At 40.9% G+C, this 26,965-nt stretch overlaps 1 protein-coding gene and 1 long non-coding RNA gene across 2 annotated transcripts in view; one reads left to right on the forward strand and one right to left on the reverse strand.

Annotated features, from left to right (window-relative positions):
* Positions 1 to 5,157, reverse strand: part of RAB12 (RAB12, member RAS oncogene family) — a 30,157-nt gene extending 25,000 nt beyond the window's left edge. Inside the window, exon 1 of the mRNA XM_068932218.1 lies at positions 4,878 to 5,157. Coding sequence (XP_068788319.1) covers positions 4,878 to 5,142 — 265 coding nt within the window. The 5' untranslated portion in view covers positions 5,143 to 5,157. The remainder of the gene's footprint in view (positions 1 to 4,877) is intronic.
* Positions 236 to 25,395, forward strand: LOC104139109 (uncharacterized). Its single transcript, XR_011139144.1, has 3 exons — positions 236 to 4,590; positions 6,539 to 6,623; positions 6,905 to 25,395. It is a non-coding gene; the product is annotated as an uncharacterized lncRNA (long non-coding RNA).
* The last annotated feature ends 1,570 nt before the right edge of the window (positions 25,396 to 26,965 follow it).

Consider the following 26,965-nt stretch of genomic DNA (forward strand, 5'->3'; position numbering starts at 1 on the left):
ACCATGTTACACTGCTTGTGAGATTAAACACTGACTAAATCACTAAAAAAACTAAGGAGTGACATAAAGTAGCAATTTTGAAAAAAAATGATATTTTTAAAGTGAATAACCTATATCAGATGCTATAAACAAAGTTCAGTATTTCTATTATATTTCACATAATTACATTATTCAAAAGGCTTTTAGGAATGACACATAACATTCATGTTGTTAGTCTACATTTTTTCAGGACAAGCAGAATTAAGAAAGGGGTTGAATTGTGACAAATAAAAAAAAAGAGTATCTATATATATTTAAAAACAGAAGCTGCCTTACATAAGACTGCTCAGATAGAAATTAAGCCTGAAGTTTTCATCAAATAAACAGTAGGAATGGTGGAAGTTAAACATTTGCATGGATAGGCGTATCTTAAATATAATTGATAAGAAAAAGACTACTTGGAAGAAAGAGGCTACTGAGCTCTATGAATCAAATGAGTTTCCAACTTACATATCATTTCACAATAACACCAAAAAAGGCAAAACAAGGTCAAAGACCCTTTCTGTGAAGTCAGAAGCAATCTTCCACCACAGTGTGTTTGTATGCTCTCCATCTGGATCCCACAGGCTACAATTAGCCCAAAACAGATCACAATATTCTCATCCTGGTTCACAACAAAACTTCTCATTTACTAGCTTAGATGAATAGCTGTGCCTATGATTTCACTTGTAAACAGGACTGAAGGAAGCTTTAGTGTTCACTCCAAGAGGTAGCGTAGTTCCCTGTGAATAGCTACTAAAGGAGCCAGCAATGAGCCTGCATGGAGCACCTCAACTGCTCTTACATTACCAAGGGCAAATGCTGTCTCCTGGGATGCTTTCTTACACAAGAGAAAAAGTTTAAGGATAAAACTATGCCTCTGAAATAAGCCATCAAGTAAGAGTAAAGCAGAGGAGCTCAACTTTACTTGAAGGAGCAGGAGAGTCACAGCTCTTAGAAATGAGTCAGAGCAAGGCCTCAGGCTTGGGAGAGTGGGGGCCTCAGGGTCTGAGATTAAAACCAGGACAGAAATATAGTGCCTATGGCAAAATTAGATGGATGAGAAATAACACGTGAATTTTGTAGATCTGTCATGGAAGAAAAATCACAAAAAGATCTGGGAGGAGCTAAGATTTGGTGGATGTAGATAGGACAGATAAGTGTGGCACTGAGCAGTGATTGGAGAGAAGCTGGGAAGGGAAACTGGCTTTTGACAAGTAAGAGAACTCTGAGGAGAGAGAGGACAAGATAGCAGATTCTTCTTTTTAATTAACATACAAATTATAACATCATTATGGACATCTGATAAGACATATTTCTTTTGGGAGAACTACTTTTGGGAAAAAAAAAAAAAGTCAGGGGGGAAGAAGCAAAAGGCAAGCACTCTTCCTTCCACCATCTACCTTCAAACTTTCTCACACACACGACAAGGAGTATTTACTTTTTGTAAAGATAATTCTTTTTGATGCCTAATTTAATATACTTGTTTCTAATTGTCAAGAATCCTAAAAAATCTCCAAGTAGAAATCCTATATTAGTAGGGGCATCAAGGTCAGATAACAAATCATCAGTGGAGATCAATTTTTATTTTAAAAGAAAAGTATACATATTTTTGTGGACAAAGTTAGTATGATGCGCAATATCATCCCTGTGTTCTTCCATGAAAGAAGAGACATCACCTAAAGTACTAACAGCTTATTTGGATTTAACACCGGCATGAATAGTAGAGCAAGTTTAGATCACTGCACATTAAAAAAAAAAAAAAAAAGAAAGTTTCTTCCTCCAAACAAGTTATAACCTAATAGCAGGAACAAACATTCAAGCATACAAACTGTAAACAGCAACATCTATTTCTCAGTTGACACCAGTGCTCCAAATCAGTAAATATTTGAGCATATTGAGTATTCTCAGTACTATGTAAATAGCAGATTAAGTAGACGCAATATTCTATGCAACTAACTTAATGCCCAAAATAAATACATCAAAAGCATTTTAGATCAGCAGCACATCATGTGCTGCTATGAATATTGTGCTGAAATCTGCCAAGCTATTTTTGAACACTTTCAAAGAACTAGAGTATTTTGAGAAGAGACTGAAGACGTGTTGACTTGTTTTTGTTACAGAATTCTCTTTTCCAATCTGGCAACCTAGCCTTCGTAAATTAATATTAAAATACCTTCTTTTTTAATTGAATCTATGCCTCTTATTTTCAGCAGAAACACTCAATTTTTTCAGTGGCCTAGCATTGCTTATCCTAAATACTTGGGGCTAGGAAACAATCAATAGCTTCTAACAAGCCCTGGATATGCAATGTTTTTAACAATCACATTTGCAGTTCTTCGGCTATCAGAGAAGACCTCCAAGTAGCCTGTACATTTTCATATAAAAGATGAAGCTGTTAAACGTTGTTTTGTTTGGCCCACACTTCCAAAGCTAATAGCTTAAAAACAAAATAAAATTTATAAGGTTGAGACTGTTAATATCAAGGTAATATGTATTCTAACATTCTATTTAAAATACAGCTTTACAAATAGGTAGGCATGACAAATGTTAACGCTCTTTCAGTTACGTAGTCTTTCCAAGTATCTTAAGGTATATTCAGCTTACAGAATTTCCTCTGAAACTGAATCACTCACTGAGTTTTCAATAATGTTTCAAAACACATGCTTCATTTACCATTCTGGAAAACCCAGTAAACGGTCTGAGGGGAAGAGCTCTATGACTGGAACTACAGATCAAAGTCTGACCTCAGTTCATTTTGGAGTGTAGATTATTTTCAATCTACACAAAACGCAGAAAGTGGAGGTTATTCTTTGTTACTCTATAGTGCAAAAAAAGCAGGGTGCAACCTCTCAATCATGACTGCGAAAAGCTCTTTCATTTAGCAGTTAAGGGACCTCAGGGTATCTCAACAGCTCACAACTTTAGTCAGGGGACCTTGAAAGAATGCCATTACTGTCAAGTCTTTCTACACACACGTATTTTAGCACAAGCTGGTTTCCCTATGCTGATTTTATGTTGGCACACTTCATACTCAAACATTATGCAATCTTCTGTCTAGCAGCACAGCACCATTTATTTCCTATTTTTTTCTAAAATAAGGAAGTTTCTCTGCTTCAATCACTGTCTCACTGATGTAGCAAATCGGTTTTACTTACAAGGCACCAGACTGGAAGTCTGGACTAGAGTACCTCTCCGCACTTCTCAGGAGTTGCATCAGGATAGGGTTACAGAGAACAGTCCAACCTCGAAGGCACACTTTATGTAGGTCAACCCAAAGAAGATGCACATAACCTTAACACAACATACAGTCCTGGAGAACTTACGAAGAATACATTCCACTACTAGTTCTACTTCCTGAACTGTATCATACGTTTAATTAAACTATCACAGTCCACAGAAGCTGTCAGCATTTCTTCATTCTAACACATCACTTGAGGGCGATGCCTCTAACACACTATCTTTTAAACTTCTAAGAGGTTAGGTTATCGACTTCAAAACAAAATTGTACAGTCACTAACAGGCTGCTGCAAAGAAAAAACACAGTGCTACCAAATTTGCATTTTTAGAGAATCTAGGAAAGGATAAAAAAGCTTGCAAAATACATATGAAAACTAAAATAAGGGCAACTGTGTATTATTCTATCACTGAAAGATAGCTTTAGGTAGCAATAGCTCAGTTTCTAAAAAGCGGCATAATCGCTTTCCATCAGATGCTTTACATTTTGTTACTTTCCAAGCTACAATTAAGTGAAGCCCGTGTATTCTACAATGACACAGATTTAACAAGCGTCTTGTTGCAACACTCAGAGTCTGCATCAACGATAGGCCTGTAATAACAACATCGACTAACTAGCTTGTTTTCTTCCCTTTACACATTCATACATTGAAAGAGAGCAGGCATTAAGTTACCTCAACGACTTGTATGCCTGACTAAACCACAAAGGAGAAGCCATTCTGCAAAACCAGGAGGTTGCTCTGCAGTTTGTTGTATGATGAGGAGCAAAACATCCTGCACACTCAAGATGATACTCTTCAAGAAACAAGACAAGAACTTCCCTGGATCTAGTATCACAGAGGGTTTCTTGAGGAAGGCACAACAAGAAGTTGGAGTTAACCAGACTATGGTCTGGAACAGCATTTGAATGCCCACCAGCTATGCTGTATACACACTGCGCAAATTTTTAACTCCTGAAATACCAGCAAACACCTTGCATTCAACATCAAAGACTTCAAGATGCAACGATGTGCTCCAACAAATATTCCTGATGCTTTTTGCTGGCAATGATTTTTGTCCTCTGTTAATAAGAACGAAACAGGATACTGAACACCTTCTGAAAACCTGCAAAGATAACCAGGACCTCCGTAATCTCTTAATCAAGAGCCAGAAAGTTTGACACCACGGTCTCCCTTATCATAAACTCCATGAACTTCCCAGCTTGCGTTCCCATTACAAAGGGCAACTCCTGCGGCCAAACAACCCGCCCAGGACAACGCAGCCAAACGCAACACGCAGACAGGCGCAAGGCTGAAGAAGAGAACGCAAGGGGACTGCCATGTACCTGCTCTGAAGGTAACGAGGAATTAAAGCCCCACCTGGCACGCAGACGAGAGAGGCTCCCGAGGGGCATGCCCAGGGGACGTGCACGCAGGCGAGGAGGGGGCTGGCTCAAGAGGGAAAAAAAAACGAGGGAGAGGGGCCAACGCGGAAGGCCACCAAACCAACCCCCCCGCGTGTACGTGAGCCGCGTGCGGCGGGGCGGCACAGGCCGGGGAGCACCCGAGGCAGGGACCAACCACCCTTTCCCTCAGGAGGGCCGCGGGGGCTGGGGGGCGGCGCGGCCCGGCGGGCTCCCTTACCCACGGTGGACTTGCAGGCCTCGCAGAAGGTGTCGTCGGTGAAGCGCTCCATGAGGCTGGTCTTGCCCACCCCCCGCGAGCCGATGATGATCACCTGCAGCTTGAAGTCGGCGGGCCGCGGCGGTTGCTTCCTGCGGCGGGCCTGGCCCCCGGACAGGGCCGGTGACCCCGCCGCCGAGCCCGCCCCGAGGTCCAGCCCCCCCCCGCCGCCAGGGCCGCCGCCCCCCCCCGCCCTGCGCTGCTGCAGCCCCGAGCCCGGCTCCATCAGCGACGCATGCGGCGGCGCCGCGCGCGCGCGCCCTCCCCTCCCCTCCCCTCCCCTCCCCGCCCCTCTCCGCGACCGGCGCCGACGACTGCGAGGGAGAGGGCGAGGGCAGGGCAGCGAGGACGAGCGACGGCCGCCACCGGCTGCCTGCGCCCTGCCCCGACGCGAGGGGAACGGGAACCAACGGGAACGGGAACGGGAACTGCGCCGACGACCAGCGGCCCCGCGCCGCCGGCCGCGAGCGGCGCCCCCAACCTCGGGCCTGGCCGCGCAGCGCCCCCTGCAGCGCCGGAGCCGCGGCCCAGCGCCGCAGTGCCGGGGGCGGGGCGAGGGGAGGGGCCGGCCCCGCCCCAACGGTCCCAACGGTGCCGCCCCAACGGCCGCGGGGCGGGTTGGGGCGGCATCGGCTCCGCCGGCGGCTCGTGTCTGAGTCGGGGCGTGGGGCGGAAGCTGCGCGGCCCCGGCTCTGACAGCGGAGCCGCCCGCTGGGGTTTGGGCAGCGGGGCCGGGCGGGGGAGGGAAGCGCGGCGCCGCCTGCGCGGCCCCTTCAGAGGCGCCGGCGTGAGTCAGGCAGCGCAGCGCCTCGGGGCCCTGCTGCCGCCTGGCCGCCCTGGCGCGGGGGCTGTGTCCCCCCCCTCCCCCCCCCGGGCTGGCTGAGGCCGTGTTGTTCCGCTCACATTAAGCTGGTGTTATTCACGGTCGGCAGCCAGCCCGGTGCTGCTCCCTCAGCCTGCTCAGTCGGGCTTTGCCTGGCGGCAGTTGTCGCTGCCAGGACGGTGTGGCCTAGCGTGGGGTGACCCAGGCCGAACGCGTAATGCTGAGGTGGGAAAACAGCACATCAGGCTGGATGGAGGCCCTGCCTGTGTGTCAGAGCATGCGTGTTCCTGTTGTCGGCTGAGCACGGATTGCGTTACCAAGTCTAAACCTATTATCTGTACATGGGGATGGCGTGCTTCCTCCAGGGCTCGAACCTGTTTGTAACAAGAACCTACGCTGGTTTATTTGCTCAGTATGCAAATCCCAGGGAAAGCACCGAATGGGATTAGAGGAAGTAATACCATGTGAATGCAAATGATCAGTGTGAGTGTAGTTTCTGAGGAAATTTCTACCTCTCTAAGTATTCTAGACCTAGAGTTTATAGATTTTTCAAACATGGCCAGTGACTTTAAATCCCCATGTAAGATACAGTCCTGATTTTGGAGGTATGAAGAATTCACAGTTTTAACAGATCTACAGAGACGTAAACAGTTCCTCTGAGCAGAAGTAGAAGCATCCAAAACTAGGAGATATGTGGGACAATTTCGTCCTGTTTTCTAGACTGCATTTGTAAACTACAGAAAAATTAAGAAGGAAATGTGAAAGTGAGCTTTACCCTTAGGGAACCTTTGCCTTACAGGATTGCTGTACTCAAGAGCTAGTTTTCTTGAAGAAACGGCAGACGGTTTGACAGTAAGGCTAAGCTATCAAGAACAAAAAAAAAAGTAAGAGAACTAGCTTAACTTTTTTCTTATTTTTCACCACTTTTCATCACCAAAATAATTTGCAGTTCTGCAAGCAAGTAGAGTGCTTTAAACCTTAAAAAAATTAAAATATTTAACAGATCATTCCCAACACTTCTTGTGCGTTCCTCTTGCCCCACCCTCATTTTCGTGATTATCTGTAATGCTGTGAGTAGCTATGTGAAGGAGCAATCCATCACTGTGAGTTAATCTAGCAACTACCTAACAAGATAACTTTTTCATTCTTTTTTTTCCCCCCCCAGGGTCCTTCCCCCAGAGTCGCAACGTTCTCCAAAATCAGACGCTTGCTAAAACCCATCTGTAACTGAACGCTCAGCTCTTCTTAATTTGCACACACTGCGAGGTATTGCATAGTCTCTTTCCCCTCATTCACCATCAGTCATTAGAAACCCCCCTGTCCCACATATTACGTTATGTCCTACTAACTCATATTCAGAAATAATTCAAACAAATCTAGGTTGACCGCTCTTTCTGTAGCTGCACAAGACATTCAGCAACATCAATATTCATGTTCAGTTCCTCATGAAATGAACTGAACTGTGAATATCTTGTTTCAGTTGGGTAGCCTTGAGCGTTTTTTATTTTTTGAGCAGTTCTGTTTAGCAAGAAAGCTTTTTTCTGATTTTAATGAACAGTTACAGCGTACATTAAGTGAATACCTTTGTGCCTCCAATCTATCGTGTTTAGTAGTACTGTTGATTCCTCTCTGGCTATTTGGAGGGGCAGTCTCAGCAAACATACAGATTTTTCACGTTAGCTGGTTTATAACATAAAAACTTTTCCTTGAGCACCTGCTTTCACCTTTCTGGAACTGACGTGCATATTCAGCTACTGAGTATAGCAATAAGTCCTCTTTTGTCAAGATCAAACGCCAAACCTCAGGCAAAATAAGAAGCATCTGGACAGTCAGCGCTGCAGAAAATAGTTTGTCCTTCCTTCAACCATTTTAATACAAAACAGAGCAAGTACTTTCATAACAACTTTTGTTTTTTTCAGTAGCTGGGCTTGGATTTTCTTTAAAAACCAGACAATACTATCAGTAGCTGCTGATAGAAAACTTTTTTTCCATAGACTTTCGAAATAGTCTTCTGAATTCTGCTGTTTTATATCAAACAACGTCATTCATTGCTCTGAGTGTAACATTATTCCTTTTCTGAGGAATCAGATATGCCAGAATATTAGTTTGCTGGTGTTGGTTGCCATTTCTGGGTGACCTGATCGGCCTTTTAATCTCTCCGGCTGTGAGAGTTGGGAGGGAGTTGAAATCTTCGTCTAGATCTCTTCCTCTCCTACCCACACCAGAGAGTGCTTATTAGAGGAAAAGTCATTATCAAAAACATGGAAAGTGCATTCTTTGGCTGAGCTGGAAAGAGGTGACATTTAGCAATTGTAAAGTATGATCCATGGGATACGTGAATTAATCTGAATTAGGGTTAAACAGAACGCTAATTAGCTCAGTTCATCTCGGACAAGTTTCTCTAGCTTTTATAAGTTTTCAAAATGTATTTGATTTCAGGGTGAAAAAGGGCTGGGATCTGATCTGCACGCAGTTATAATGTGGATTGATTTGGCTGAGGGTATGATTTTTTTTTAAACCAAAATAGTTATACTGATACCATTCCTAGTGTTTTACCAGCATAAAGGGTGTATTGGTATAGTTCATATACCTTCCCTAAATGGGAACATGTATGTATGATGTATTAAGCATATGTGTATCAGTAGAAATCACATCTACACCAGAAGGATATAGTGATGTTACTACACAAATAAAAGTTTTTGTTAAAGCTGTACAACTTTTATGCATACCCAGGCCTACACTTCAAATCATTTTATGTACACAAATGAAATATCAACATGGAAAAGAAAACAATCAAAAACTAGCTTGAAACCAAATAAAGGCCTAGAAAGATATGGGATTTTGATTTCCTCATAATTGTTTGGTGAAAAAAATCAATATGTTAGTAGGTAGTACAATCTGAGTTGCATTGTTTTCATTACAAATCCAATTGATACTGGCCAGCAGAAAAAAGCTTGGGGGCAAAGCTCACAAGATTGGTACAGCAGCATGGTTGAAACAGAAAAAGAGCTTCTGACCTCTTAGAATGTAAAGAAATGAGCGCAAAAGGAGCCCCCAAGCCCCTGCTTTTCTTAATAGGCCGATGTATGGAAAAAACGTTGTTTTAATACATTTTCAAACTCTATACCATTCTTAATCTTATCTCAGTATTCCCATCCCCCTTCTAAGTCCAAGACCTGCTTAGTACAGGTAGTGTGTGTGTTCATGTTTATAAATATGAAATGAGACTTGCTCCAATTTGGTGAGCTGTTTGAAGCTGTCATCTTGTATCTGTACAGTTAGTTTCCACTTTACAGCTTTTCTCCTGTTACCTGTTATCCCCTAGGTCTAAGCTATTTTTTCATGCAGTTTATTCTGCCTTGCTGTATGTCTTTTACTCTTCCAGGTTTGATCCAGGTTGACTTTTTTCAGAAGAAATATTTAAAAGAAAAGACATTAAGAAGTATACTTTTTGGGGGGTGAGGGGGTGGGCAACAGGCTGGGGGAGGGGACAGGATTTATTGGTTAGATCAGCCTAAGTGGCTGTAAAAAGCAGTCTTTCTAAGCTTAAAGGATATTGATGGAAGATTGATGGAGAGCTCATCTCTTGCTGCTCAGCTGAATACAGCAACACAGTTAATTTAAAAGTCTCTTTATTCAATCTTTTTGTAACGTTTTCTGTGATACTTAGACTATGTCTGAACTGTGTCACTATTATTCATTTATCTTTTCAATATCCCTCTAAAGCACCATTTACCCATTTTGTAGATGGGAAACTGAGACCTTGATATTTGTGGTGTGTGTAATTTTGGATGGAAAAAATTAAGAAGATTATTTTAGGTGTAAAATCTTGAGGATTTCCTTCATAAAATGATTGGAACTTGCTGGTTTGGAAGGGGTGGCAGAAATATTTTTAAGACTATTGCAGCCAGACTGAATACAAGTTAGAACTGCAAACTTATATTTGCATGCCAACAGTTTAGAGTCTAAAAAGATTTAAACGTCCCCATTAGAGTGCATGGGAAACGTTATAGCACCTTCAGAAAGGAAATCTGAGAAATAGTAATCTTGAGCTATTCAACAAGAAAAGGTAAATATGTGGATAGAGCTAACGTGTCTTCCCTGCAGAGTTCAAAGCTTTAGACAGCTTCTTCAAGATCCATAATAAAATTCTGAGTTTCCCTCCCGGGTCTTAATCACTGGAGCCCTGGGTTGCACCTGCTCTACAGGGAGCACTATCTTTGGAAGTGGATGATGTGCGTTTGAATCCCTGGAGGTTGAGAATGGTGCTGAAACCTGATGTCCAACTTCCTCAGTGAACGATACACAGTGGTGATATGTAAGTGGAATTTATTCCTAATCTGATCAATGTGGAGATTCGTGATGTGTGTAGAGAATACAAATACTATATATGTTTACCAAAGAGGTGAATTTACTTTTTTTTGTTTACTGCTATGTTATCAATGTCTTTATCACTAACTTATTGTAGATAATGCAGATACAAGCACCAACCCTGTCAAGCCATGCTTTGTTCATTCTAAAAAGTACTTTGAATACCTACCTCCAGGAAAGCACGCTGGCCTCTAGCTCTATAGTGTATCTGACCAGGAGTAAGCGCTGTGACACCTAACTTATTTGTGCTAAGTGCTCTGTTGAAACAAAATTTGAGTGCTTAATAGACAATCTTTTATCAAATGTAAATAGACTCTGTGAGTTCTATACTGCAAGCTTTAATCTCAGGTTTTGTTAACTTCGTTTCTTCTGTTTCTACTCTGTAAGTTTGTGAAAAGATATCAACACTCTAGGTCTTTAAGCAACTTTTTTTTTCTGGAAATAAACAGTTGCCTCTTTTTTCCTACCTTCAGAACCTTCATCAAGTCTGAATATTTTTCTTTCATGGTCATCAAATATGATTCCCTTGTAAATGTGAGATATGCTTTGTAAGTGTTTTTTATTCTGACAAATAACCGCCCCTTTTATTATGCTCATTTTTCCAGACTTGAATATTTTACTTACTGTATAAGTGAATTGAAAGAAGACCATCAGAACCCATTCTCAGATTTGAAAGGAGAGCAGTTTTGAGTGATATCAAGCCATATTTTTGTGTCTTAATATCTTTTTTCCCTAAAAATTCAGTATTAGCATCGTGTCCATGTTGTTTTCATTTTTGACAAATTCCAAACATGCATGGGATATTTATCATCCAATTTCAACGTGTCGGACTGAATATGATTAAATCAAAGAAGAAAACAAACAAAAATTAGAAAATTTCCTGCTGTAAACAGCTCTGCAGATTCTTTATCGTACTATTGATTTTAAGCAGGTTTCCTCATTGATTTCAGTGGGGAGTTTGGTTAAAAATCAATAGTATGAGATGGCCTCTTGATGGTACCTTAAAATTGGTACAAAGGATTGTGGCGGGGGGAGGGACTTTCTACTAGTACCATTAGTGTGAGAGTTAGTGGGCTGCATTCTGATCACAGTCATTTCTGTTAAGTTTTCCTTTAACAGAGCATGCCCCACGCATGCAGAACAGTCTGTACACACGTAGTTCATACCTCTCTTTATGCGGGAGTGAACAGACAACACAGTTGCTTTCCACATCTTCCTGGAAGATGGATTTCTACACATGCAGGGACGCTTGGGAGAGCAGGAAGGAAGTAAGTAGGGAAGCTGGAAGGAAATAAGTAGTAATAAGACACAATTTAGACAAGGGGTAGGGAAGGCAGGCACTCACTTAGTCCCTATTTCTCACATAAATGCAGATGTAGAACGCCCAGTGCCCTTTAGCTATGTCCATGGATTTGCCACAGGAACTCAGTTTTGTTTTGTGGAGGCAAGCAGCTCCTCATCCCAATGCAAAGATCCCTTAGACTAATTTTTGCTGAATTCTCCCGTTCACAAAGAAGCATTTTCGTAAAGGAGCAGCATCTTTCTCTTCATTGGCTTCAGTGGAATGGGTTCATAGTTATAGAGTGGCTTCAGATCTGTCCTTAATTCTATAGTCAAGCTTTATATTCAGCTTTCCAATTATGTATATGTTTTAAAAGTAGCAAGTGACTCATTGTAAAAAAAATTGGCAGTTTTGAAAACTTCAGCACATGTCTAAGAAATATGAAGCGAAACTGCATCCATGCAAACATGTAAGCTGGCTTGTTCCAGATGAACAGTGGGACACAGTGAGGGAGGACAGAGAAGTCCATCCATGAGCAGTAAGTGGCTTGAATGACAGCCGCAGCCTCTATACCAATGCAATTTTCCCTCTTCTTCTGTTGGTCCACCCACATAATGGTCTTTCAGGTTAGCCAAAGCCGAAACAGAGATTGTAGTCATTAACATCTATGGAACTAGAATGGATTTATACTGGTGTATACTTTGTTTTTTTCTGGATCTCAGCTTGCAATAAACTTCAGAAGGGCACTCAAAAATGTGAAGAGTGGCTTTGTTGATGCAAGTATATTTACCTCAGTGCTATTTCTAGAAATGCTTCAAATAAAAATAATATATTTGCTATTGAAGTGAGAAACTTAGCAATCACAGATCAAAAAAAAATCTGCACATAAATGGATTTACAGGCAAATTCTTGGAAGAAAATTAAAGCTAATTATCATATAATTTCTGACTACTGTAATATGATAAAACATGAAACATACCTTTCAAGGTATGCAGTCTTACAGAACTCACATTGTTATAATAAGCGTAGTTCACAAAGGTAGCTCCTTTTCTTTTAATTCTATGTTTTTCATAGCTTGGGATTTTCCAAGCAATTCTGGAGAGCCATTTGTTGGATAGCTTTCAAATTCTTGATTCATTTCAATAGAAATGAGCTCTGATATTTGATAATCGACATTACTAATTATTACGATTAACTTGGAGACTTTGAATTTAAAATTGAAGGGTCAAAATTAGATGAAGGCATTCCAATACTTTACTCACAATAAAAGTAATAGAATTTTTGGAAAATCTGAAGTCATTATATGGGCTGGCTGCATTGTAAACAAAAGCTTTTAAAAACTCAGGATTTTGTTTTCTTTCTTACCTACATCTGAGAAATGAGGAAGAATAAATTCCATTCTGATGAAGATCTAGAAGTCAGATAAAGTCAGAAATTGAATGATTTCTTTCTCTCTCACACACACACACACACACACACACACACACACACACACATATACGTGTAGAGGAAAACTAACACTTGCTGCTAGTTCTTATGCATGACCACTAGGTGCTGCCTGGTCACTGTAGTATATAAAACCTACTCAGTCTCATAGTGAGAGGAGAGTATGTGAATTTTTCGTAGTATCAAACTGAATTTGCTTTCTAATGTAGTCTGTGGAAAAACTCGGAATAAAGCTAAAAATATGGTCGAGGGCTTATGTTCTGTAATTAGGGAAAGCATTTGTTCTACCACTTAATCTTGAACCCTCAATTACTGACATGATGAATAAAAAGGTATCAAGAAAATCCTGCAAAAAGCCCTTCCAATGTTTTAAGAAAGAAAAACACCCCCCCCCCCCTTTTCATATCCTGGCCTGACTGGCATAGAAGGGATTTACTGTTGGGTGATTACTGAAAATTGAAAAATGTAATTAAGGTTCACTTAAAAGTTTCTAATCTCACTTTAGCTCTGATGCTCATTAGCATCTTAAATGTGACATCCTTTGTTTTTTAAATAGCAAATGAAGAGCTGGGCTCTTAGAGTTAATACTCAATCCTTTCTAATATATTTCATTACCTGCTAATTCTGTATATGCAACTTCAGATTAAAGACAGGCAGGAATAGAAGAAGAAAGTTTTTCTGCAATGGTTATAATAGAAAGAAGTAACACAAATCTCTAACTTTAAACAAGCCTATCCATAATAGTTGTAATTATACTTAAGAATGAAATTCCAATGGCAATCACAACATGTGACAAACAAGATGAAACTCAAGGCTGCATGAAATGGCTCAGAAACCTTTGTGATTCTGCTGTGCTTAACAAACCTGTATTCTTATCTTCTAAAAGATGGACTAGGTTGAGAACGAATAAGAGACAAAAAATAGAAATAAAAGGCATGGATAGTGTGTCAATATTAGCGTGTTATGATAAATTAAACTCTTATTGAAATAAAACATAGTATGAAGAAAGCAGTGTTATCACCACTGTCTTCTTTCCTAGTGAAGAAGAGATGACATTTCATTCTGTCTTTAACTCAAAGAGAGCATTTTCTTCAGCAGCAAGAATATCAGGATGTGAAACTAATGTAGAAAGGCAGACTGACCATTACCACAAGTTTATGTAAATATTTAGTTTAGTGTTAGTTTAGTTTAGTTTATCAGGACATGCCGGTAGAGTGACCCTAAGGATGAAGCTGTACCCATATTGTTTTCAAGGTCTGGGAAAAAATACATATTTTAGTGCTTGAGTAAACAGTAAATACAGTTATTAGTAGCCTAAGTAAAGAGATTAACCACCTCTGCAAAAACCTGTCTATTAATGCTGCATGTAAAGATTGCCCTAAGGGCATATGTAATCATGTTACAGAATGCCTGAGGGAGTGGGATAACGGTGAGTATGGGTAAGATTCTGAAGCAAAATTTAGAGTCCAGAAAAAGCTGCGTGTTCAACTCTCAGTTTCCCCGCTCTTTAATAACAGTCTGGAAATTATATATCTCTGAATGTTTTAATCTAGAAAATGTAGCCTGAATCAAAACACACTCCATGTGAGATTTATCAGCTAGAAATCCCAGCTCCACTTAAGCTAGTGGGAGGTTGTTTTTTTCACCTCTGATTTCAGTATGGCGAGAATCCGTCCATCACTGCTTTGGCTGTGCTTTCACTTTAAGCACTGGATAATAAGTGCAGGCTGCGAGCCGTTGCGTGGAACAGGCAACACATTGCTGTCAATGTTTCCTAAACCTTGCCTTTCACAGCCGTAGCCAGGTCTGGGACCATACAGACACAGTGTTCGTTGCTGCAGATGTTCTCTCCATTTGCAGAGCAAGACTTGGCATCAACTATTCATATTGGCAGAGCTGAATGACATTTATACAAACGTGGATAAAAGAAAACTGCTCTGTAGTAAAAGTGGGGAGAGTTCAGACTGTGTATTCCATGCCACTGTTTCATTGTAATGCACATTTTGTTTCCTAGCACTAAAGATGAGTATGACCTAGGGAGGACTCAAGTTGTTTGCATCAGTTCCCTCTCAGGGGATTAGCCAGGAAAAAAAAAAAAGATTTAAATCGTATCTAGGATACTGAAGAAGTACTGGTGGCAGAGCCTACCCCAGGGAACAGTGACTGTCAGTGTGGTGTCAAAGCTTGAAAGTCCAAATTCCTGAAAACCTCTCAGTTAATTTGTTATTTTCAGTTACACAAGGCTAGCTTGACCAAAGGACCTCCTTACTGAACGACACTGTTCGGATATTAGCATGTAAGTGCCAGGCTTATGTATGATCACACTGTTGCCCATGTTACACGCTTTACACCTGTATATGTAGTGAAGCTGTCTTCTTTATGACAGTAATTGTAAGGTCACTGTAATGAACATCTAATTTTGTGGATGAACCAGAATATTTACTGTGGGTGAGAAAGAAGGGTATCTGCTAGTATCTTCTAAAATTAAATATATTTTATCAGTAATTCATATTGTGATAAGATCTTTTTGAAATGACATTAAATAACAGTAATTTTCAAGTGACTCTTGGAAATCTCAGGATATTCTAGTGAGGCTTTTCCAGCATTGTTCTAGAAAGAGTGAAGGGAATTGCTCAGCCGTCTATTTATTTGTTTAGATTGCATACAAATAGTTAGTTCTGTTAAAAATAAAATTGTAAACTTACACTGTCAGTCAACATCACTTCATGATTAGGAAACAACCTTGTGTTGCAAGACTTAAGAAATTCAAGACTTCAGTTGTATTAAATTTTATCAGAGAGAAATTTAATCGCTGGGTATCAATATTTGCACATGGAAAAAATAGCAGTCTGTCAGTGGGCCAAACCCAGCCCCTGGCCATGGCTAAGACTGCGCACCCGAATTAGGCATGCAGTGCAGCTGAGTGACTGAGGACCTGAATTTTGATCTTTGGGCTGTGAGGGAAAGAAATGGCACCTGTATCACTTGTGATATCCTGCGGTATTGCCTACACCATCTGCTGCAGTCTGCAGAGGCCATGCTGCTGGCTGAAGGTCAGTGCCACCTGTCTACCTTCTGCCCTCAGGCACAACCCTTCCTGTGAAACTAGGAGCGTTGATGACCATGGAGGTAACTTGCTTCAGCAAAGCATAAAGTAACATTCGATGCTGAGCCCCATACCGTGTTATTTCTGGAAAACAACTAATTCTTCTCCCGGTTCCACAATTCCTTCCTTTATCTCCAAAGACAAATTTGTTCATGAGAAAACTTCATCTCCCCACAATACTACTTGTGTAATGTGAAACGAAGGCTATCTAGGAGGTAAAAATAATCCAGCAGCCTGTGTGCATAGCTATGTTGGTTACTACCAACTCTTCGCAATGGAGCAAGCACTTATTTATGGGAGTGAAGAGCCAAGCGTCTCACTACCAACCTGTGAAGAAGAAACTATGTATACCATTACCATTAAGATATCATCTGCGTTATGTATACTTTCATATGCCTCAAGTATTTTGAGTTTCACTTAGAAAGGACCAGTTTGACAATTGAACAAATTAAAGTAGGATCCATTTCACCAAAAGACGGAGATTTTATATGGTTAATAGAGTAGGCCCTCTCACTTTGATTAACAAGCTGATCATCCCTCTATTGCTGACTTGCACGGAGCCTGCAACAAAGGGATTCTCTCTCCCCTCCAGTACTTCATACACTGGTGGAATGACCTACAATGTTCCTAAGCACAAATACAAGGCATCGCAGCCTTTCAGAATTTATGCTTTCCAAATGAAAGGGCTTAGCTTTGTAATTTTACGCACTAGAAAGGTAATTTTATGTATACTTGATATAGAACCCCTTTGTCCAAATAATCCTCTGAAACAAGGACATACAGATTGCTCAAATATGAATGATCATATTCTTGGGTTATTCAGAACGAGAAATACAAATATCCATTTTAAAGGACTGCTGTCTTTGCACCAGATCTACTTTTTCTATACAGGAGCCTGTTTCCTCTCCTACTCATTAGCCTGCAGGCAAGGCAGTTCTGTTGGACTTCGTTCCTTAAGCAGCAAACTAGTGCCTTCACCTTTCATGATCTTCCTTGACCTCTAGATCCTCCCTATAAAGCCTTTTTTTTTCCTTTTCTGTTTACCTTCAGTGGTTTTTGAGTGCTTCTTTCAGTAGGAAAAGCGCTAACAGGGTCTGTGGCGATCTATGCCTTCTACATTTTACAGAGTTTGAAAGAGAGTGCCTTTCTAATGGTACCCCATCTTCCTAGCTCCAATCAGAGTGGACTGTTCATTACTTGGTTAGAAGAAGCCTGAGCTAAAATTATTCAGTATTTTGAGAATCAGATCTCTCCCTTTCTGTCCAATCTATCCCAGAGCTACTTTTCTCTTCAGAGTTCCCCCTTGGCTGTACTTCTTTATGCTTTCCCTTCCTCATTTGATTCTTAAATGACCTTCGTCTTATGACTTTCTTTTTATGAAAGCCTACAGTCCACCTAGAAGAAATCTCAGATAAGATGAGCAAAGATTAACAAAAGAAGTCCTGCAGAGCCACTTGCACAACATTATGCTTTTTAAATCTAAATCTGATTTTTAAAGAAAAGATGTTAATTACTGTGTACTAGTCTAAGGACCTCTAATTACATATTCATTTTTACTGACTTAACTGATGGCAGAGGGTGGATCAGTAATGATCTCTGGCTACATAGTGCTTTTTTTCCTTTCGATGAAAGGACGAGAGATAATTATAGGACAAGAAAACAGTTATATGCATACAGAAAAAAATTTTAGTGTCTTATCTTGTACAAAGCTGCCAAGAGAAAACTTTCAATGTGTAGATTCATTTTAGTTTATAGAAAGACTTACTTTTTGTTTTTCCTCTAAACACTAGTTCTTCAGAGGCTGAGAATATTTTGCATGCTGCATTATTTAGTTATTTAGCCCCAGTGTGGATTTACATCTTATGGGAGGGAAAATCTGCCAAAATTCAAAGCACTTTCTGAAATGTTTTATTGACTCTATGTCAGGTGGTTCTAACCCTTTCAGTGAACCACAGATTTGAAAAACAGGAATTTTAAAGCCAGTATAAAATATTCCAACTACTGGAAACTCCTATGATCGGCAGCAATCCCAAATGACATTTCAACTTGTGCTTTTGCTATTTTTAAAGATCAATTTTTCTTATAGCTCCAGTGGCAATGGGTATTATTTGAATTTAAATGGTTTCCAGAATATTTAATAAGTCTTCTGACTGCAAAGAACTATACTTATCACATTAATAAAGCTAGACCATCTGCTTTCTGCCTTGATCAATACGTTAGTTGTTAAGGAAGGGATAAATCTGTGCTATAAATTGTAGCTATTTCTTTGCCCTCCAAGCCCTTTCAATTCAGTTTTTTAAAAAAGCAAAGAGAAATGTGTCCTCCTCCCCAGTCCTTAACAAATATTACTGTGACTCAGAAATGCAATTTGAGATTAGGTTATTTCCATTTCAAAAGGCCCTTTAAGAAGGACAGATATGTGGAAGATGCAAAGCCACTGGAGTCTTTGTGGACCACAATTTCTGAACTGTAATAGACTTTTGTTTTATTTATTATTAATAAGATGCACCACAAGATGGCTCTCTAACAACAAAAATACTCAAAAAAGCCAATGCTGGTTCTAAGAATAGTTGCTGAGTTCTGACTGGGAGCCAGTCTGCAGGCACAGACCTGCGTGTGGTGCTGTTGGAGCTGAGGAGAAGCAGCTTAGCCACCCTTACAGTGCCAAATGCATCACTGTTTTTTTTTCCTGGATGATGTTACTTGCTTGCAGGAGCAATTAGGATGTAACAGTGCTCACTCAGAAGTGTGACAGTAAATAGCCATGTCTTCCTGTGACAAGTTAATGGTGCATTTATTATGTAGAGGCTGTTTAGAGCGCAGGGTGCGATAGCACAAGAACTTGGTGGCATTGGTAGCTGAAGAATAATTTCAGAATAATTTGTTTCCAATTTAGAGTGAAAAAAAAATGAAGCATTTGCTCTTGGTTTGTACACTTTTGTTCTCTACTATCAGTTTGAAAGGAATATAAGCAAGTTCCAAACCTCTGTTTATTTACAGAAATGATGTACACAACTACTAGTTGACCAATGCCCCAGTTTGCTTGTTGGAAATGAAAACTTGCATAAGAGTGGGGAGAGAATACTCAGGTGGAAAATAGATAACCAGTAAAAATATCAACCACGACTTCTGTGCAGTAACAGTCTTAAGATATGCACAGTCAGAGGTGACTAGTAAAGGCTGATCTCCCAATAAACATGTATTCATCTTCCTAGGGATGAAGCACCAAACCTTTATATTCTTGTCCTTCATCTCCCAGGTTATTGTCAAAAAGTGGAACATCCCTCCCTGTCGCCAAAGCTGAGCACAAACTTCAGTTCTTTTGAAGAGTGCAGCCATTTTGGGGGGGAAACTTTGAGCAGCCTCCATAGTTCCAGCATGAGAGCCCATAGAGCCATTCTTGAGGTTTAATGCCCTGGACACCCAAAAGGTGAAGAGTCTAGTCTTACTAGTCTAGTTTAGTTGAACTCCCCTTGGAGTTTAAGTGCAAATTCAACAGGACACCAGAAGAAACACTCAGCATCTCAGACTGAATCCCCAGTTCTTGCTGTGTGGATATGAGCAAGGCCAGGGTCAGACACTTGGAAGTGAGAGGAAACGTCAGAAATTATCCTTAGTTGCTCATCATCATGGATGCTAGCTGCAATTCAGTAATTGCCAGCATGAGCACTTTTGTTCCGTGTGAGGAGAAAAACCATAAATTCGCCTGTTTGAGTTTGCCCTGAGATGGAGCAGAACTGCCCTTGTAGTCAGTTACCAGCTCTTAGGTAGGTACTATAAAGGTAGAGGTAAAGGTGCTATAGGCAAAAAAGCAGATTAGTTCAAACCATCTTCTGCAGCTTGCTCAGGCAGCACATCCTGAAACAAAGTGCTTGCATAGTCAGATGTAGCAAGGGTGTGATGCTAGAATCTGCTTTTCCTACCCTCCTAGCTGCCAGCTGTGACTTCAGTCCCGGTGCCTGGCTGCAACTGTGTGGAAAGGCTTAGTGAGTACCAATACATCAAAAGTAAACACAAATTTAATAGGTTAGTGGGTTTGCTGTGACTGAGCTTGGGATAGAGAGCTTAGTCACAACCCAGTGTTATTATGGCTCTGATAGAGACCACTTCACAGAAGCTTGTGGTGCTAGTAATGAAGTGTAAGAGGATTACTATTTTGGACAGAGATTTACATCTAGTCTTCCCAGCTCTAATAAGGAACGGTGCTAACCTGCCTAAAACCGGATCTAGACTTCCCCAAAGCTTAACAGGGTTCTGAATGGAGACTTTGATTCAGGCAAAGTATCTATAGATGTGCAGATCTGTGGAACCAGGTCTGCTCTTTAAGACTCTCTGGCACTCTGTACAGTTCCCTGTGGAGCAGTCCAGCAAAATTACCAGGATAAAAGCTCTGCCTTGCAGTTTCTCAGCCCTGTCCAGGTTTCTTCTAAAGGGCTCTTGCTGCCTGGGTGTCCTTTTTTGTTACTACCCTTTAGGTAAAGCGTCTTTCTCAGGGGTACCTGCACTGTTTTGCACTAAGGTAACAGTAAGTTGCAGCCAGTGCCAGCAGGGTTGTAGTTGTAACATGGCTATGGGTTGGTTGGTACGGGGAGGATGTGTTAGACGCTGAAATGGCTGGATTAAACTGCGAGCTGCATCTGTTTTCCACACATTATTTCGTGCTTACCACTCACGTAACACCCTGCTTGCTCCTTTCAGTGGGAGGGTAGTCCCAGTTACAGCTTGAAGTAAACTTAGTTTAATAAAAATGGCCCGCTCTAGGTGGTACTAGGACACAGAGGGTCCCTGGCCTTGCTGGGTGGACCAGTCAGATTGTCCCTTGGGACACAGTTACTTGGCTGTGAATGCCTCCAGACCTTCTCTCACCTGCATCCAGACAATGCCCCACCATTCACCTGGTGAGGATGGTTATCCCTCCTCAGGATCTGTGGCTGTTGTGGACTCAAGACTTTGCTGAAAGCTCAGCAGCTCTCGTAGCCGTATACCTACTGAAAGTAATTCAACAAACATGGAGAAGAAAAACAAGACTCTACGCTCCACCAGCCCTCTGCAAGACAGACTAGGTCTGCTTTTCCTTTCATTTGCACCTACATCCTTGGCACAATTTTCCGCCCTCACTGTTCTTTGGCAGGAGCTTCATCCACAGAGGATGCAGCGTCACCTGTGCAGCGGGTGGAAACACTGAAGCCTGGGCTGCATTTCTGCTTTCCTGGCTCAGAACTGGAGTAGCTGGCACAGCGGTGACAACGCTGCCGGTCCAGCAGGTCTAGCATTCGCAGCAATGCCAAAAAGAGTGCTCAAGCAAAGTGTGAATAGAAACAAGAAATTGGTGTCTCTAGTATGGGGATAAGACAAAAGAAAATATACACCCAGTTCCGCAGAAAACCCAATGGAGCACTTTATAACCAGCTGGATCTTTTACATGACATGTGGCACAAGTTGCACAAGGGCTTCCAGGCCCAGATGTAGCTGCAGTGGAAACAGTGGAAGCACAGTGGCTGCAGCAGCATCTTGTGACCTGGAGCAGGTGTGCTGCACTGGGCAGTGCCTTTGAGGAGCTACAGTCCTTTTAATCTCTCCCCTGTCCCTCTTTGATATATCCTAATATGGATTTTTCCATATACTGCAATACCTTCACAAGAACAAAGGGGTTTTTGATATCTAAAGGATAACAAGAAAGAACATGCTGAATATAAATTGCATATAAATTACATATGCTACCCTATTTATTTATATTTAACAATTTATTGTTGAAACTTAGAATGACAGAGGTAGATTGACCAGTTGGAACATGCCAGTATTGCTCTTTGGCAAGTGATGTTTTGTCACGGGACTGTCACATTATCATTACAGTTGGTGTGTCATGGAGACAACTGGGAAAAGATATAACTCAGTGGGAATCTCGTGATCTTATTGTAGGTTAAAACTCACAAATCTTTGCAGATTTAAATGTAGGAAAATGTCTTTCAAAAATTGAGTTGTGATTAAACTGATAGTTAATAATGAAAACAATAACAGTGCCTTGTAAATAGTGTAACAGTATACTCTGTGTGTGCTCAAAAGTTAGCAGTTTGAGTGAACTCAAAAGTTAGCAGTTTGAGTGAACTGAGTATAAATGAAAATAAAACCCAACAGGTGTTATCAGTGGGTTTCAAATTTATCACTACTCTACCGTGAAATTTCCAGTCTGTGACTCAAGTAATGATACTTTGAAGCCTTAAGTGATACAGCACAAAAGAGCAGCCAGTACAGAACACAGAAATGACACTCACGTGGACTCAACATGTAAGGCCACAATATGGAACAACAGGGAACAAAATTATGGAGATGCCCTCATTGCTTTCCAAGGTAATGTGGGATGGGAGGAGTAGACACCTCTTTGAGAAAAATATTCCCTTCTAAAAAAAATCTTACTTTTTGACTTAGACAGTAGTGAATAATATTCTTAAGGTATCAAAGCGTCAGCCAGTGTAGTATTTCATCTTGTGAGATCTGTCTCATTAATCCGTATGTCCCCCATGCCATACTAGGTTATGTGGGTGTATGTGGTTTTCTTAGATCTGGGAGTCTCCAGGAGGATGTCACACCGCTATTAGTGTCAGAAGAGACAACATTTTTTTCCTCCATGTGGGAAGCTTATGGTCCTAGGCAGCTGACAGGGCACCAGAAACCCTTCTTTTTTCATTTTTATAACTGAGGAGTGCCACCCATTGATTTCCTATTGGTGGATACAAAGACAGGCATAGGTAGCAGTTTAGACCTAGCTGGAACACCATGTTAAAGCCATTCCTGAAACCTGATGCTAGATGCGTCAGGAAGAGTGTCTTGCCCCGTTCTCCATTGTTGTGCCAAGGTTTTTTGGGTATTCTATTTAAAATCAATGCTCTGTCAAAATATAGTCAGTACATTCAATGTCTTGGAGATGTTTTCTACTGCGGATGTAACCATTAGCTTAGGAAGCAATCAATAGGTTAAAAAAAATCTGAAAAATCTCTTCATCTAGCAAGCATATCTTTCAGGCTTGTATGCTACAAAATACACTCATAGCAGCTCTTCTAGGGTTAGTCCTGTAAATATGAAGGTGCATGAGTTCCTTCGTGCAGATAAACTGCAGCAGACCTAATTCCCTGGAAGAAGTTACTCACATGCCTTAGTGCCTACAGGACTTGGAGGTTCTGTGTTTGCATGATACAGTTACAACTGCCAAGTTTAATGGTGTATAAGTGGTTAAATTCTTGCATGAAAGAGATTCCATAGTAGTGTAGTAGAAGTCTGTGCATTGGTCCAAGGGATTGTTTTCTACAAAATTCTGTACTAAATTACAATAATAATACTTTATTTGCTTAATGTCAAGCTGTCATCAATCCCATGCAAATTGTTAGCTTAGCAACAAAACACCATGTAATTGTCACTACAATTTTAAGCCTCAGCAGTCTTGATTTTCAAAATACTAGTTCATCAATAGACCATTGTAAAGATTTTAAGCTCCAACAGGACTGCAGTAAGAAAGCTCTTTATCTGTGATGTCAATAAGCTGAGTTGAGACAAGAAACTAGATTCATGAAAGTGATGAGTAAATATATATATTTTAACAGTAATGAATAAATGACAACCCTATTAATCATTTATCCACTCTCAGCTTTAACAAACAGTTCTAGTGATAACGACTAAATTTTGTTTGCATTAAAAAAGTAAACTGACACAGAGCTAAGATAGTTAAAAAGGGCCTAGTTCGATATTCATAAATGCTAGCTTTGTATAAGGAACCGTAGTTGGTAATTGCAACTAGGACTATTCATTTCGTTTTTTAAAAGTAGATACCTGGGAATGCCATTCAGTCATTACTCAGAATTACTTGTTATCTTTGATGAACTTAGTCTGTGCTTTCATCTGGTACCAGACCTCATGCTAATGCCAATCAAGAAAGTAAATATGCAGAGAAAAAAAAAATTGGGATGCAAATTTTAAATATGCATGGTGTCATTTTCATTCTGTTTCCAGTGAATCAGAGACTGCAGTGGCAGCACCTTCTTTGAAAGTGCTACCATTGGGACTAGAAGGGGTATCACTACTCTTAGAGAAATCCATCTCTATTGTTGTGACAAGAAATTTGCTGTAAAAGGGGATTTTTCCTATCCCTCAGTCCTTTTCATTTGTTCCCTTTCTTATACCAATTTCAAGCCACTCACCCATATCCTGCACATTAGAGCTGGTCGGAACACGCTATTCATTTATCTTACGGGAAGTAGGCTGCTTCACCAGTCGGATGTTTTGCAGAAAGGTATCAGTTTTCAGGGAGGCCTTTTCTGCGAAGGTTTGAAAAGGGAGAAGGAGAGCCCATGTCCCAGGACAGCGCTGTAACTGCCAGGAATCGCACACGCGCCAAATCAGAAACCTGGATTCTAGAAACAGGCATTTCAACACTGTTCCATTTTCATGCAAAGAACTGAAAAGGTTGGTTTTTATCCTGGTACAAAATAACAACAGCAGCAACAATAAATGTCACAACCTGAAGAACTGCCACAAAACAGAAATGTCATCCTCTGGTCAACTTCTGGATACATGTAGCTTGGAGACATAGCTCAGCATCTAAGACCAAAAAAAAAAAAAAGATGTAGCTGTTTTTCTGCGATCAGCTTTTGTTTTTCCTGTCATTGTAGCTAAAATACCTATTTAAAGTTTTCCTGTAGTACCTGTCCCCATCCCCTCTAAGTACTGCACAGGAAGTTTTCAAATACAGACATTCAATAAACAACAGCAACAACAAATAAGAATGTCACGGAGGCAATTATTCCTATTGTTGCCTTTGAAAAGCTCTCACTGAATCATTAAACATCCTCAGTTTTCTCTAACCCCAGTACATTTACCAGTGGGGAGATAAATGCTCTTTTGAAGTTATGGGTCATTTTTCAAAATGTTGCTTTCCTGCTATTTTCTGTTCTTTTTTCTCAAGATGACGCTACTCCATGGTGATGCTGGTTAGTACATTAGCTCCGTACCTCTGAAGAGCTGGATGAAGGATTTTTGGCCTTTCATACTTGTCCCTTGTATTTATTCAGTCATAAACTATAGCACAGTTACTATAAAAGCAGGAGGAAACGTAGGCCAGAACTGGAGCAGGCAGCACAGTGCGAGCTTGGAGAGGAGGATAACTGCAAGGGAAACAGTTGTTAATGCTAGCAGACCTGTTTAAACCTGAATTAGGTTGAGCTGTCGCTGAGGTCAATGCATTGTATCAGCTATACCATGGTGAAATGAGGACTTAACCCCACTTCTTCTGCTTTTTGAAGGTTTGGTGTCTTGCTGTTTAACAAGAAAATCACTGCTCTCACACCACCCTTGGAGAACGACTGACTAGGCAATCACCTTGAAGGATAGCTATTTGCATACAGTGTTGCGAATACTGGATTTCTGAACACAGGCTTCTGTTAACTTGTTCCTTCTATTTCAATAAAAGCACTTTAAAAAAAAAGATTTTTTTTTGGAATTGTTACACATTACAGTGAACGCAAATACATTCTTATAAAGGAATATAGTGCTAAAGCTTCTTATGTTAGGATCTGTCACTCAGTCTCAGTAGAACTTTATCCCCTTCATAAAGGCTTAAAATTTTCTACTAACATAAATATAAATCAGCACCTCGTTCTAAGTCACTGAAGTGGTAGTTTGTTTTTTTTTTTCCGCAAAAATCAGATGGGATCCAGTTGGCAAGCTTGCTATAAGTGCCTTAGTGGTCAGCCTAATCACCTTTAATCATTTCAAGCCCTGAGCTGTTCTGACATAAAAAAGGGAAAATCCAGGCATTGCTGTCCACACCTCCATGAGAAAAACTCTGTCCTGGGCTCAAAGCCCAGTGAAGGCAATGGCCTGGGAAACAGGGCCAGGGAGAATAATAAAAAAGTTCAGCCTAGCCTAGAAACGTTCTTCATCACTGAGGGGACTCTCACAAGGCTCAGGAGGATGCTTCTGTTGCCCTTTCAAGCATGTTTTAACCTAAACGGGAAGGTGCAGGGAAAGCAGAGGGATTAGACAGTGCCTCCTTATGTAGTGTGTAATTCTGACTGTGTAATTAAGCAGAGCAGAAAGCCTCAGAAAGCAAGTTTGGAGAAGCTGTCTGACAGGAAGAAGTGTGTGTGTTTGTGATGGCTTACTCCCAGGAAAGGGGCTCTCCATCTCTTTCCCACCAGGGCTTTAATACAGAAAGCCATAGCAAACATCAGGCCAGGCATCAACCTGTTCCGTGGTCTAACTGACCTCAGATTTCAAAAATAGTGTGCATAGCCCATTTTGCTATTTACACTTAAAAAAAAAAAAAAACACAGTTTCCTACTGAAGACTGGGGAGGTTAAATGAGATTTTTTTAACATCTCTGGAATTCCTGCTGGGCCGAGGTCTGTAGTCTGGAAGCAGGTGTTGATAGTGTCTCTGTATGACAAGGAGACAGCATACAGAAATCAAAATGATCGTTCAGCATGAATGTGATTTGTGACTGCAAACTCTGCGGCACCTATGACCCATCTCCAGTCTTGTCGCAATAACATGTAGAGGAAGATTTACTTTGGAAACAAAATGTTAACAGATCTTTTCAAGTGCAGTTTCCACCCTTTCGCTCAGCTGTCTCTAGTTATTATAACAGTAAGAGTTGAGAAGTAGATGCATTTGATTCTCCTCTCCCTCCTCTCTACTCCTCCAACTGTGTCAGTCTCTGGTCGCTGTGCCTGAGGTGCTCTTTGAGCTGACCGATGCCCAGAGAACCACTAGGAAACAGCTTCAGGGGCAGGCAGCAAAGGTAGTGTTAGAGACCACTTGTTTTCAGCCTTCTCTGTCCCGTCCAAGCAACACACAAGACATCCTTGACTCTCTGCATTAACAGAGAGTTAAGGTAGTCCATATAAAGCAAAGGTGCAGCTAAGTTAAAACATGTGACAATCAAAACATTCAGTAAAAAAAAAAAAAAAAGGGGGGGGGGGGAAAATAAGGCCAGTAAAATATCTGAGACTGGAGCATGGCTATCCCCAAGC

The sequence above is a fragment of the Struthio camelus genome, chromosome 2, assembly GCF_040807025.1.
Source record: "Struthio camelus isolate bStrCam1 chromosome 2, bStrCam1.hap1, whole genome shotgun sequence".
NCBI classification, from domain to species: Eukaryota; Metazoa; Chordata; class Aves; order Struthioniformes; family Struthionidae; genus Struthio; species Struthio camelus.